The 13,339-nt window shown below is 41.4% G+C and overlaps 3 protein-coding genes and 1 long non-coding RNA gene across 4 annotated transcripts in view; 2 read left to right on the top strand and 2 right to left on the bottom strand.

The window, feature by feature from the left end:
* The window catches only part of LOC125761468 (uncharacterized), a 34,357-nt gene extending 25,814 nt beyond the window's left edge, over positions 1–8,543 (bottom strand). Inside the window, exon 1 of the long non-coding RNA XR_007418112.1 lies at positions 8,386–8,543. This is a non-coding gene — a long non-coding RNA (uncharacterized LOC125761468). The remainder of the gene's footprint in view (positions 1–8,385) is intronic.
* LOC125761452 (serine protease snake-like) lies at positions 3,779–6,676 on the top strand. Its single transcript, XM_049422594.1, has 2 exons — positions 3,779–4,192; positions 5,058–6,676. The coding sequence occupies exons 1-2, from the start codon at positions 3,817–3,819 to the stop codon at positions 5,405–5,407; spliced, it is 726 nt and encodes a 241-aa protein (XP_049278551.1). The 5' UTR covers positions 3,779–3,816; the 3' UTR covers positions 5,408–6,676.
* Positions 8,544–9,013: 470 nt separating the features above from the next.
* On the top strand, positions 9,014–10,772 carry LOC125761450 (pyridoxal phosphate phosphatase PHOSPHO2). The gene is made up of 2 exons (XM_049422592.1): positions 9,014–10,190; positions 10,265–10,772. The coding sequence occupies exon 1, from the start codon at positions 9,027–9,029 to the stop codon at positions 9,780–9,782; it is 756 nt and encodes a 251-aa protein (XP_049278549.1). The 5' UTR covers positions 9,014–9,026; the 3' UTR covers positions 9,783–10,190; positions 10,265–10,772.
* LOC125761421 (zinc finger MYND domain-containing protein 11) lies at positions 10,487–13,255 on the bottom strand. The gene is made up of 5 exons (XM_049422529.1): positions 13,002–13,255; positions 12,142–12,926; positions 11,844–12,066; positions 11,033–11,760; positions 10,487–10,964 (listed from the first exon to the last, which is right to left on the bottom strand). The coding sequence occupies exons 1-5, from the start codon at positions 13,141–13,143 to the stop codon at positions 10,791–10,793; spliced, it is 2,052 nt and encodes a 683-aa protein (XP_049278486.1). The 5' UTR covers positions 13,144–13,255; the 3' UTR covers positions 10,487–10,790.
* Positions 13,256–13,339: the final 84 nt, after the last annotated feature.

Raw genomic sequence — 13,339 nt, 5'->3', positions numbered from 1 at the left:
GTGGTGGTGGTGGCCTGCATTTCACTAGACACTAGCGAACACTAGCCGCATACGTCACTACATTTCATAATAAGCTGTGATTGATAAATTCGGCACGTTTTGCATGATCGGCCGATCAATGTAGCGTACGCTGGGTAAGGTCAATTGCAGGATTTGCATCCACTCGATTGATGACGTTTTGTGGCAAACATAAATTATCTACAATAAAAACAGTATGCTGTAAATGTGAGTAGATGCTAATTAAAAAAAAAGTTCTTTCCCGCCAACGATGAATTATTTCTGTACGAATATACAAATAAGATTAAATATCTTCTTTTTTTATTTTAAAAATACAACAAGAAGAGAAAATAGAAGAAGAGAGAGAAGAGAGAAAGAAGCAGAGAAGATTGTGGATGAACCTACAACATCGTAATGAGTAACTTAACATTAACCATTCAACTGTTTTGTTCTCATTGGAGTCCTCAAATGACCAAGTGAGTCAACAGTCGCCCGTTGCACTATCGTGACCATGACACAATTTGTTTGTCTAATAATCAAACTATTTACACCCCTACTTGCTACACGAAACATTGAGTGCGTCAACGTTCAACCGTAAATTGCAATGAATTATTTTAATCCTCACGAAACAATTAGAAGATCCAAACGCAACGTAATGCAAACCGTTCCTTTCTGTGATCCTCTTAGCATTTGATGGGAAACAATCAAAACGTGCGGAAAAATATAGTTGTCCTAATTAAAATGGTGATTTAGTAGTGGACGCTGACACATGACTATCCTATCCAAATCTCATACGAATCGTTCTTACGCTGGATTTACTATTTTGCTGGCGGGGAAATAAAATCAAGGAAAACAAGAAATTGCAGTTCAAGATCTTCTGAGCCAGTTATGCAGAAGAAGAAGTTCGTATAGTTTTAGACACGGTACAATTATATTCAATGGATAAAAACTAATTTTTATTAAAATTTTATAAAAAAAAAACTATAAGAGATAAACAGACAATGCGCTCCGGGTGTTTGTAATGTATTTAATTAATTAAAAATATATTATTAAAGATTAATGTAGCTTTGTAGCCAAATTTATCCGAAATGGCTACCAACATTGAATATAATCTCAAAAGTATAGAATACGTCTAAATAATCCGAATTAAAAAATAAAACACTAAGTAAAGTTTTTGATAGTGGATTTAACGATGATGATGACTCATGATAAATAACTAACAGTAGTTGCATTGAAACAATTGGTATTGAATTATTTATATTCTAAGTTCTTTGAGAAAGAAAACAGATTTGAACTTCGATGTAACTATAAAAGTAACACAACTAAAAGATCAATTATAAAATAACTAACAAACCGCACATAAGGAACAATAAACTTTACCTTCACACCAAGTATACATTCCTTCCGAAATTTTCATCCAATATCCGTCTCCCCATTCAACTATTGTTGGCCTCCATTGACTGGCCGATGATTCATTCACCTTACACCCCAAATGTTACAGCACCCTTTTCCACCATTTTCACCTCCCGTGACCTTGCCATATGCAGCATCCTCTCGGGCGTGAAGCTGTAGACAATGATCAAAAGGAAATGATCGGCCCGGCTCGTGATACGAAGCGAAAGGATAGTTACGCAGGCTTCCGAACCGTTTCCGGTCGAAAAGGGATTGCACGCGCGGAATGTGGCTGCAACCGTGCCAAAAGCCAAGCCTCCTCCATCACGGCACATTTCGCACACCGCACAAAGTTCACACGTTGCCACGTCATTCGATCGACGCGCCAACAGACGAGCAGCGGGGTTGTAAACGAGAGCAGAAAGGTAAACAAGACTATATTATGATCCTGGTGCTCGATCGATCGGCGAGCTTTTGCTCAGCAATCCGGCAACTTTCCGGTGTTGTACCGAAGCCGGTAGCATAAAACCACCTCCCCGGTCCCATCCATCATCCGCGCTCACCAAAAACAAACAACGTGTATGCATCGTGCGTACATGCTTACAAAAACTGTCCACCACCACCGAAGTAGTGTCGAGTATGATTCATGGGTGGCTCCGCTGGCAACTCCATTGCCACCATTGAATAGCACCCTCCCATCCAATGATGCATTCATCGTCTTTCAATATTTAGTGTTGTGAAGACACTATGGGTTAGGCAAGCGACAGGTGTTTGGTCAAAAAAGCTTACACTAAGTTGGGTAAATATTCAAAATTATTGCAGCTTTAAATGTTACCAAATATTTGTTTTTTTTTACTTCTTAAAAACGGTCAGGCCGAATCAATACTTATTTTACCATGTAGAAGGGTAGTCAGTCCTTGCTACGGGGAGGCGGTCCGGATGGCATTTGAGCCCCAGTCCTGCCGTGTGGACCGGCGCCGTTTACCAGAGATACCACCGGGTCGCTCCCAAATATTTGTTATAATTTGGTTCAAAAAGTAATAACATATACCTACATAGTTTCTTGCTGACCATTTCTGGCTTACTAGAATTATTTTTTGCCACGTAGCCGGACACGATAGGGTCTGCTATCAAATCCCTTCCGAGTCGTCCACCCGTACCAAGGACTGACTATCCGCCTACGTGATAAAAATAAGCCTAGTAAACCAGAAATGGCCGGCATGCCCTGCAAGGTTGTTAAATCAAGAAAAGAGAGAGATTCACTAACCTACCAACTGACACGATTGAAAATTTATATTTTGGAATATCTAACCTAAAGTCCATAAGGCAAAGTGCGTTACCCAAGCTAAGGAAGGAAAGATGAACCGAAAGCGATAATTAACACTAAAATTTTACATTCCTCCAATCACTGACCAACTTCATGCGGTACGCACTGTAGTTCTAGCGGTGATAAAATAGAAACGTGTATGCTAAAAATAGCCCCATCTCGTACAACAAGAATGGACCGCTCAAGTACAAGGTCATCGACATGTGTGCGACCGATCAGAATTGATAACGGTGATAGATCCTGTTTTACTGTGGTTCGTTTACTACTTCCCCAAACTGTGATAATATCTTATGAAAATGAGCCAAAATCTAGCAAGGGCTCATTCGTCGGCCGAAGGTCACTTAACGCTCCCTATCCATCGGGTTTTTGTCCATTTACATACCTGCGCTTGACACACGGTGCAACTCCAAAAGAAGTCGAGCATTTAACACAGCGCCACCCCTTTCCCTTCGGGACCTTCACACGTTTCCTTCCTCTTCCCCATCCTTCAACGTTCCGCCCGTTCTTCGTTATCGTACCGTCCTGACTCTTTACTCACTTCGTCCTCCAGTTTTTGTCGTGGCGTCATGAGTGATCGCAATACCCCCCCGTGCAGCAGTACGTACGCGCGAATCGACCACGCGAATACGCGCAACCTTCAAAGCTCCTTTGGAGCGCCAATACGCACGAAGGCTTTGTGTGCGTGTGCTGCCCGCTGTAAAGTTCGGCATAAAGCTTAGCGTGTAAAGCCCTCTTCACCAGTTCATCTTCGATCGTGTCAATTCTTGATCTCGGCACTCTACTGCGGGATGGACACAACGATGACGCACCATCGCCGAACGCTTCGGAAAGCGCACGCCCGCCGCTCGGTCGAATCGCGCACGGTCATCGACGGTTCGCTCATTCCGTATCGACTGGAAGAACGCAACGGATGTGCTGCTTGGTGCAAGCTGATCCTTATACGGGATGCCACTAGCTGAACCGTGAACGTGATGCTCGTGAAGTGTGAATATCTTTCGAAACCAGTAAAACTAAAGCAAAAGAAAAAAGTACTAAAGAGTGAGACTAAAACCAGAACTATAGTGGGTGGCGAAAATGCGATCCCCGGCGAGTACCCACATATGGCCGTACTGGGACGGTCCTGCATCTATTCGGACGGTGGCGGATGTGTCGGTGGTTACGAATGGTTCTGCGGAGGTTCGCTAATAGCGGAACGCTTCGTCCTGACGGCGGCACACTGCGCACACGTCGGCATGTCAAATCCCCCGACCGTGGTACAACTCGGCAGCCGCGATCTACGCTACCCATCGCTTATCGTTGAGGTACGGATGATTGTCCAGCATCCGGGATATGGTGGAGTTCTTTCGTACAACGATATCGCACTGATACAGCTGGCAACGCCGGTGACCACCATCCAACCCGCCTATCTGTGGACGAGCGAAAAGATCCCAAACAATGTACCACTCATTGCTACCGGATGGGGTAAACTTGGCCACTGTAAGTTATTCGTGACGTATTACGTGATTTATCTGCAAACGGAGTTTGTGATTGTGATTTTTTTGTGAATTTTTTAGAAATGAACTATGGTTTAAATTGCTTTTTTTCATTCAGTTTGCTTAAAACTGAAGGAAATTTTTGTACAAAGTACCGTAAAATTAAAAAAAAAAGTTTCAAAATGGTTTCATCATTACTAGTAAAAGGAACATGCTTTAAAGGCCTACGTGACAACGTAAAACTAACGCTAGCCTTCATTTCCATGCAAACCAGTTCCAATCGCGGACATCATCTACGATTGTCAACGAGAATTTTCAACCCTCCACAACACACTTCCACACACACGCAACGCATCTCAATTTCGCAATTTTCCACATTTTGTGTACCACTACTTATGAACAAAACTAAAAATAGTGTAGTGTTTTATAGTTAAAACTAGGAAGTTGGTTTTGTAAAATAAGAAAACGTTAAACTTTCTTTAGATGGATGTCTAAATTTTCACGATGGATGGCAACACACGTACGGGAAAGGAAAGTTGTTTCCAGTAGGTTTTTAGGAAGTTTTTAACTTTTCACTAAAATATCGGTAGATAACACAACATAGGTGAGAGTGAGTATGTGAGAAGGACTAGTGAGCAAAAATAAACCATTTTTAGGCCAAGAAATGAACAGCAAATCTCACAATTGACATATGCTCGAACTAGTTTGGAACTTTGCTCCAATTTTGCCCCCCCTCTCCTAGTCCCTTCATCTTCATTCCTGGTACAAATATGGTGTCATTTAAAACTGATATGCTAATTTAATTTCCGTACACAGTGCTGATAATTTCTAGCAAAAATAAAACGTCAAACTTTAATTCTCATTTACAGTTGAAGAACCGTCCATGGTACTGCAACGTGTGCAGATTCCGATCGTGCCCAACAACCAGTGCAACCAGCTACTGTACCGCAACCGACGCCTGCGCCAGGGTGTGCTGCCCAGTCAACTGTGTGCCGGAGATCCGCACGGTGGCAAGGATACGTGCGAAGGTGATTCCGGTGGTCCCCTGCAGCTGAAGGTTTCCTTCGCTGGTTTGAAGGGAATAACCGATCGCTACTATATCGTCGGCATTACCTCGAATGGTGGTATCTGCGGGACGGTTAATCGGCCAGGACTTTATACGCGCGTATCGTCCTACATCGGATGGATCGAACGGGAGTTGCAGATGACAACGGACTAGTGAACCACCATCGTCCATCACACCCAGACCCAGTGCCAAAGATCGTGAAGAATATCTTGCCAAAACATGCCATTTGCTTCTTGCCTTATGTGCTGCCTTGAATGTGTTCCTAATAGAAGAACTGAACTATACGTAAAACCATAAAACGACTGTTGCCGTTGTCCGGAGTAACGAAAAATCCGTGAAACAAAAAAGAGCAATCCTTATTGTAGAGAGGAATCTTCCCTGCAGACGTTCTCTCTAAACAAAATGGAGATTTAGTGGGCAAAAAGTACTTAATTTTTTATATTTAAATTATTCATTCATCACAAATTGTTTATGTAAGCATTATATAGTATATTCCATTTTTAAACTTCATACTTTCAGGTTGTGTATTGAGATAGTGCAATCCAAAGTATTTATATCATCTATTTTTGATACTTTTGTAAGTCTCTCTGTTGCAATCTTGCGAACGATATTAAATGTTTATACAAACTACGTTACAAAGAACGATACATGACATTATCGTATAAAAAAATGCACTTAAATGCTACAGTATTTAGAAGTTTCCTTGAGATCATTAACGATATGTTACATACCGGTAAACTGACTCATGTATGAAGACAAGCAATGAAATAAATTATGTCTTTAGTGTATTACAATTAATTATCCAACAGCAGCATACTACTTAGTAATAGATTATGACAAAAGCAAAAACATTATCAGAAAATGACAACAACAAAACTACTAACAGCGTACATTAATGCAACATGAGGATTGTATTGATAAGTAAATATACTGTTCCTGCATTAAGTTACAGATCTACATAGAAATGGAAGCCTCCATAGATGAATCATAGGACGGACCAAGAGAAAACGGTTGCTTATAACCAAGTGATGGTTTGTATATTGCGCCATAGTGTAATGTGCCTAAACTTATGTGCATTCTCCATCTTTATCATGGAGACGCACGCCTGGAATGTAATGAACTACCAGACTTGATTTTACTTCGTTACCGAATATTCAGTTCCTTACCAACTGTTAAGAATTTTAATATGATTATCAGTGCATTTAGGCATTAATTGTAGTAATCTGACTTTTTATCTGTTTTAAAAATAATGTAATAAAAACAGTGACTTTTAGTTGCATAAATTGCATTTCAAAGTATCTCGAACAACTACATATGCTTGTTTCAAGGGAAATCGTTCACAATTAAAATGTATTTATAAAACCTTGAATGGGTCTATTCAAGGGTTTAGGTATCTGCAGCTCCTATTTTATATTCAACTTTAAGACGTGATCCAAACTAGTAAGGAAAAGTTAAACTAGTGAAAATCTTCAGAAACTTACTGATAAATGATACCATGTAGTAATACTGCAAGTTAAATTTTAAACTTTATAATTAGTCAAATATAAAGCTAAAATCAGTTCAAATATATTTTTTATAAAACTTCGAACTGTGTCTCATTTAATGCTTTTTAAATTGTGCTTGCTCTAATTATTGTTTATATTATAAAACTATGTTCTACGTAATTTAAATCAAGTTTCCCAAGAATCAAGCTTATCTAAAACAAAAATAAGACGAACATTTGTTCCGCAGCTGCTATGTTGCCTTCGACGTACCGCTGTAACAAATTAACCGCTGTACAAAAACATTGCAAAATGCGCACAACAAACCATGAATGTACTTTGCAGCTTTTAAACTAAACTACAAACTATGGGAATGTTAAAAATCGTTTCTCTGTGTTATAATCATGAAAGGTGAACATAATAATTTAAATAAACGCTTATTTAAATTTAGATTTAATTTAAATTTAAAAACTTATTTTAGCTTAAGACATACAACAAAAATCATTTTGGTTTATTAAGTAAAAGGAAAGCTAAAGTGAATCCCTTTCTACCGGACATTCATGGTTTCAATTTAGCCGCAATCACATTTAACTACAGTGGATCAATGGATTATTATCAATTATTCTAGTATCATACCAATCGAACTGGTGCAATGGTTTTGAGATCAAGTCCCGTTTCAGGACATTCGATTTTCGGGATGGATCTTACAACCGTTCGTCTCCAGTACCAGAGTATGGATCTCTCTTCTTATGAATCAGAAGCACTTAATATATAAATCATAAATTGATGCCATGTGACCAGGATTCTGATGGGTCTATTAAATTAATAAATTATTTAGTCATTTTGTCTAAATTATGATAACATAACATAATTATGATAAAATACAAAAAAATCATGAAAAATCATGAAAAAGTGTTATTGTTTGTTCTTTACAACTTTAAAAACTTCTATCTTGCCAATCTCATTAGCTTTTTTTCTTTTATCCTCAACAGAAAAATGAATAGTTATGTTATGGGTTGTCTATGGACTGACTTGCGTGTTTTTCCGCATGTCTTTTGGCATGGCATGCTTGGGAAGCTTTTGTATCCAACTTACTTGTTATGCATTACAACTGTTTTGTGGTCTTGGAAATCCCACTCACGATTGTACACCATCCGGGTTCTTCTTGCGAATGGACCCGTTAGCAGTAACGCAGATCTTTTTAGGGTTTAATTCTATTGACCAAATGAATGTCAGTTATGGTGGAACGTAACTATAAAATTCATTTAAACCCATTGGAACTTTCTATTTTTGCCCTACCGTAGCAAATGCCTATCATTTTTGGTTGAATTATTTTGAAATGGTTTAGTTAATCTATAAGTTACTTGTTGCACATATCCAATTGTTAACTAAAACACAACTGCCGTGGGTTTTTGATGAATAATAGAACAATTTAGCAATGTTTTTTTCTGTCCATTTACTACATTTTGCTAATAATTTCCTAATATGATTTGTTAACAAATAAACCATTCTTTGTAGGCATAAACAATCAACTTGGATCAATTTTCCACATGAGATTCAAACCCACGTTCGGCGTAGTGTTTTGTACTGCAAACAACAACCCTACTTTTGTGCCCACCCCACACAAGTCAAGAGAAAAACGATACTTACCTCAACATTTGTCGAGTAGTACGATAAAATAGCGACAAAATAAATGACCTGTTTCCACCAACCGTTCGCACACTGGCCGTGTCCATCCCGTATCCTTCTCGTTCGTTTGTACCGCACTTTCTTCACTATAGTGGTGATGTTTTGTTGTCATCTGCGGCGCAGGACCGGGACCGGGCGGTGTTCCCACTGCCACTGATTGTTATTGTTGACGTAAAGTGGACCATCCGAATCCATCTTCTCATGTCGCAGTGGTTAGTGCTTGTGCATCAGCAGCAGCAGCAGCAACAGCCGCGCCCTCCTATCATCTCACTTGTTGATATTGAACTTTCTCATTTAAAATAGAACGTGGCACAGGGCAAAAAAACACATCTCGGGGGCGGCGTTTTTAAGACGACATCGAAAATTCTCCGTCCTTCACTCACACCGGCTGCCGCGGGAAGGGATGTTGTTCCGTTTTAGTGGTCCGCGTGCACCGTACCCGAGCACAGCTCGATAAACTTCACCATTCATGAATGCATTTTCAACTCAACTGCCAGATCGTTCGATCCTGTACGTAAGACTGTGGAGTGCTCTTGTGTGTACGTGCGTGCGTGTTCAAAACGGCAAACAGTAAACAATCACAACGTTCGTACCGCGTAAGGATGTTCTCCAGCAGCGGTCGAATATTGAAGCGGCTTGCGGTACTAGATTTTGACCACACGGTCTGCGAACACAACACGGACATTGTGGTGCGTGATTTGCTCGGCCCTGGAGGCGTTCCATCGGATGTCCAAAGCATACTGCGATCGTGCGGATGGATCCCGTACATGCAGCGCATCTTCCGGCTGCTGCACCAAAACGGCTTCAAACCGATGGACATTAGTTCGGCAATACGCGGCATACCGGAAGTGCCGGGTATGAAGTCCTGCATTGCCAACCTGGTACGGCATGGGTTCGATGTGATTATAATCAGCGATTCTAATTCGGAGTTCATACGAGTGTGGAATGATTTCAACGATATCGGTCCGTTCATACACACGGTGTTCACCAATCCGGCCCGTTTCGACAGTAATGGGCTGCTGGAGCTACGGCCATACCACTTCCAGACGGAGTGCACACTAAGTTCGAAGAATCTGTGCAAAGGTAAGATTTTGAACGAATTTCTACGCCGCCAGCACGACGAACGGCAGATCGAGTACGAGAAGGTGTTTTACGCGGGCGATGGCAAAAACGACGTTTGTCCGATGCTGCGACTGGGCAGCAACGGTTACGCCTGTGCACGGCGCGGATTCTCTTGCCACGATGCGCTGCAGAGCGCCATCGGGAAGCTGGAGCATCCGTACCTTGCCAAAGTACTGCAGTGGACGGATGGGCACGAGCTGAATGACCTCATATGGACTGAACTGGAGGAGGACTGATTTTTGTAATATGTTCCGACGCTATTTCAATGCTATTGCATTGAATAAGAACAGTGATGTGTTATCTATATGTTTGAGACTCGCAAAGTGCAAAAACTTTTGTTAATCTTTCTTTTTAATAAACAACATTTTTGGTAATAAAAAAACACCACGGCTTCTTTGATGAACATTGGTGCTTGGATAGTAGAATAGGTGTTGCAAGTGGAAGCAGGTGCCAGAGGCAGGGTTTGTTTACGTTTTGTATGAGAAACGTCAAGAGGGAAGACGAAATTTGCATTGTTTTGCAACTTCTTTCGGCCGGAAAGTGAACAGCATTATGTCGACGGCAGCTAAATTAACGTTTATTTCCGCCTGTATCGCAAGTGGAAGCCTCATCGCTTACGTTCACTATAGCCAAGCGGCGGATCGGTAAGAATTATCGTGAATATCGTTACCGTGTTCCGTAAAGAAATATCGTGCATTTTCTTCCCATGCGCTGCTAGCGAGCGATTGCACGAAGGAGTTCGTCGGGATGTGGAAAGACAACGATTGAAACATCTTGCCGCTGGTACAGAAAACGTAGCAGAGGCGAACAGCGATTCGAAACGCAGTGCGACCGGTACTTTATCTAGTTGAAGTGGACTGAGCGGTGCGCCAAGTAATGTAACAAATTGTAGTCTTCTAAAGTGTGAAATTTTGCTACGTTGGTACAAGACAGCAAAAAGTAAAATGTGTACGTTCTTTGTTTTTATTTAACGTTGGAAGTACTATAAAACGATTTCATTAACAGCGAAAGTCTATCGAAAAGCAACAAAACTTATTTCGACTGTACGACTAGTAAGCCGTAGAAAATATGAAAGGATGAATAGTATAGCGAATGCTAATTATTCTTGAGTCCTTACAACGTGAGAGTGCAGTTTCGTTAGCTTTAAAATAAATAAATTATGTACAGAGGTTCAATCGTTAAATGGTAACAGTAAATAAAACATCTTCAAACTGTACACTATCCAAGGACTGCGTACTGCAACATTAGCTTTCATGCTGTGTTAATGGATTGACGGACACGGAACGTAGACGATGGTACCTTCCGCCTGCCTGGTGTCGCTTCTGATGCTGTACCCAGTGATTTTTCTGGCAAGCTGTCGTGCAATAGAATGTGTTCCAACAACACTGTATTCTGGCCTCCTTCTCACACGTGGCGCACTGGAAGCGATTAATGAAATACAGTTAGAACACGTGTAGATACGATACACGTTGAAAAAAACACTTACCCATTGCTTTTTCTTTACGTCACTTATTTCCTGACGATGCTTTTCATTCAAGAGCTCCAACTTACGAGAGAATTGTTCTTCGCCTTCCTGAAGTAATTGTAAAGCTTTCGCTCTCAGATCCACCGGATTCGTAAGCCGGTCCAACAACTTTCTATGCTTCTGCTGAATAGCAGAGTCAGCTGCTGGTGTGCTGGGTTGTTGAGTTGCTTGGTTCCGCTTTCTCGTAACCGGTCTGGATGTGATACCACTGCTTGCTACTCTATCTATATCCTCACACCGCGTGACCGGAAGAGAGCTTTCTAACATCTGACGTACGGATAGAAAGGAATATTGTTCTCTAAAGCCTTCTGATAACGATTGGTACTGTAGCAATTCGTCCATGGCTTGCTGGAATCCACGATGCTTAACGTTTACTCGAAGTGTGCGTAACTCCGTGTCAATTGGTCTAACACAGTTTGCATTTACCAACGCTCGCATATGCTTGTCGCCGAAGAATCGCACATCGTACTTATCATTTGTCACCCGCACCACTTTCGCTGGCCAATATTGGAAGCTTTTTTGTTTGGCGAATACCACCTCGTGGCGCGTGCGGCATGGCCGCGTAAACCAATCCGGTTGCAACTTTTCGGACGAATGGCGATAACAATCGGAACACTGGCGTATTTCCCGCAGTTCATAAAGGCAATCAGCGAGAAAATACATTCCCGCACTGTAGTCTAGCGAGGTCACTACAAAAACGTATGTATGATAGAAAGAATGTGATTTAAAATGTTTTGTATAAAATAATTGTTACGTCAGTTAATCGCCTTACCTCCATGGATGATGCCTAAGTTGTGTACAATGTCCAGCAAATCAACATGGAACTCTTCTAGGCTAGTGTACTGTTCGTTCGCGATCTTTGCTTCAACATCTGCAATCGATGTAGGCGTACGAAGAAACACCGTCTTGCAAATGTCTATAACTTTGCTCGATAGCACCGTCTTGGCAGACTTGCCCCTAAAAAGCTTTGTGGGTGAAAAGGTGTCTTTTGGGAGCTAAAAAGAATGAAAAAAATTGTTTACACATCTTGCCTGATTTAAAGCATTCAATTAATAGACTTTGATACTAACCCACGATTTGTACTCCTTTACGACGAAATTCAGCAAATAGTTTAGTTCCTGCGTGCTAATATTGGGCGAGATGTTGATGGGATTGCTCTTCAGCACATGGCAGGCATAACAGCTCCGGCTCATCAGCGTATCATTTTCGATCGCCTGTGTTGCAACGTCCTCACTGTCGAACGGCTCTTCCGGTTTAATTGTAGTGTTAAGCATTTTTTCGAGACGTCGATTGGGCGGTCGAATCAGTCCCACAAACATAAGCTCATCCGTTAGCAGGCCTTCCTTTACATCGTTCTCCACCTTCACGTTGTGAAAGGAAGAATCCAGACTCATGGTCTCTCGTTTTACCTCAATTCCGGGCATTTCTTCATCTACGACCTCAACCGACTCGTCATCATCCTGTTGCAAGTCTGCTGGCCAAACAGTACTCTCATCCATGGTGGCAACCGATACAGTGGAGTTTCGTCTCTGTGCTCGTGGAGTCGGTTGTTCCTCTGACGCTGATATGATGATACGCTTTTCCTTAGACACAAACTGTCGCAGCTCTTGCTGTTTCTCTTTCGGAGATTTTAGGCAACCATCGTGAAAACTTCTCATGCAACCTTCACATTTTATAACGCTCCCGGTATTGTGACATTCGTAGCAACATTTGTCCGGCTGTTCGTCAGACACCGTTTGTAAGCTGGGGATTGTGTAGTTGGTGCTGGATTTTTGTTTACCACGCTGCTTTGCTCGAATGCACAGCACTATGAGCTGGTCTTCCAGTGCCGTTTGTATGTGCTTTTCGGCTAATTCTAAAAAAAGAGATTCGGTACAATGAAAGGTTTACATGATGAAGTAGTGTTACCGATCTACGAAATATTACTTACCCGTACTATCTAGTTGCAAAGATTTGCTTAACAGTTTCACTAATTTCGAGTGCTCTATTTCACCCGATGGGGTGGTGCTAATGTGGCCCCATATTGCTTTAATAACGCCACAGGGCGTTTGTTGTTGCCAAGTAGCGGACATTGAGGATGAGAAAATGCAACCAAACACTGCGGTAGACTGTTTCTGCAGAAGGCTTCGCTCGCAATAACTTTTGCTTGTTTTCCAACCGTTTGACAGATTACAATGAACTGTCAGTAGGAAAAACAAAACCCGTTGCAAATGTCATTCGCAGTGTAGTACACACAATAATATCAGTTACACCACCTGGGCGCATTTT

Source organism: Anopheles funestus, chromosome 2RL, assembly GCF_943734845.2.
Source record: "Anopheles funestus chromosome 2RL, idAnoFuneDA-416_04, whole genome shotgun sequence".
NCBI lineage: Eukaryota > Metazoa > Arthropoda > Insecta > Diptera > Culicidae > Anopheles > Anopheles funestus.
Note: the sequence above shows the minus strand (reverse complement) of the source record. Positions and strands in the feature narration are given on the sequence as shown.

Coding starts and splice junctions, on each gene's coding strand:
- LOC125761452 (XM_049422594.1), top strand. CDS start 3,817: ATGGCCGTACTGGGACGGTCCTGCATCTATTCGGACGGTGGCGGATGT. Junction 4,193..5,057: donor ATGGGGTAAACTTGGCCACT/GTAAGTTATTCG, acceptor TCTCATTTACAG/TTGAAGAACCGTCCATGGTA.
- LOC125761450 (XM_049422592.1), top strand. CDS start 9,027: ATGTTCTCCAGCAGCGGTCGAATATTGAAGCGGCTTGCGGTACTAGAT.
- LOC125761421 (XM_049422529.1), bottom strand. CDS start 13,143: ATGTCCGCTACTTGGCAACAACAAACGCCCTGTGGCGTTATTAAAGCA. Junction 12,067..12,141: donor TAAAGGAGTACAAATCGTGG/GTTAGTATCAAA, acceptor CATTCTTTTTAG/CTCCCAAAAGACACCTTTTC. Junction 10,965..11,032: donor ACGTAAAGAAAAAGCAATGG/GTAAGTGTTTTT, acceptor AATCGCTTCCAG/TGCGCCACGTGTGAGAAGGA.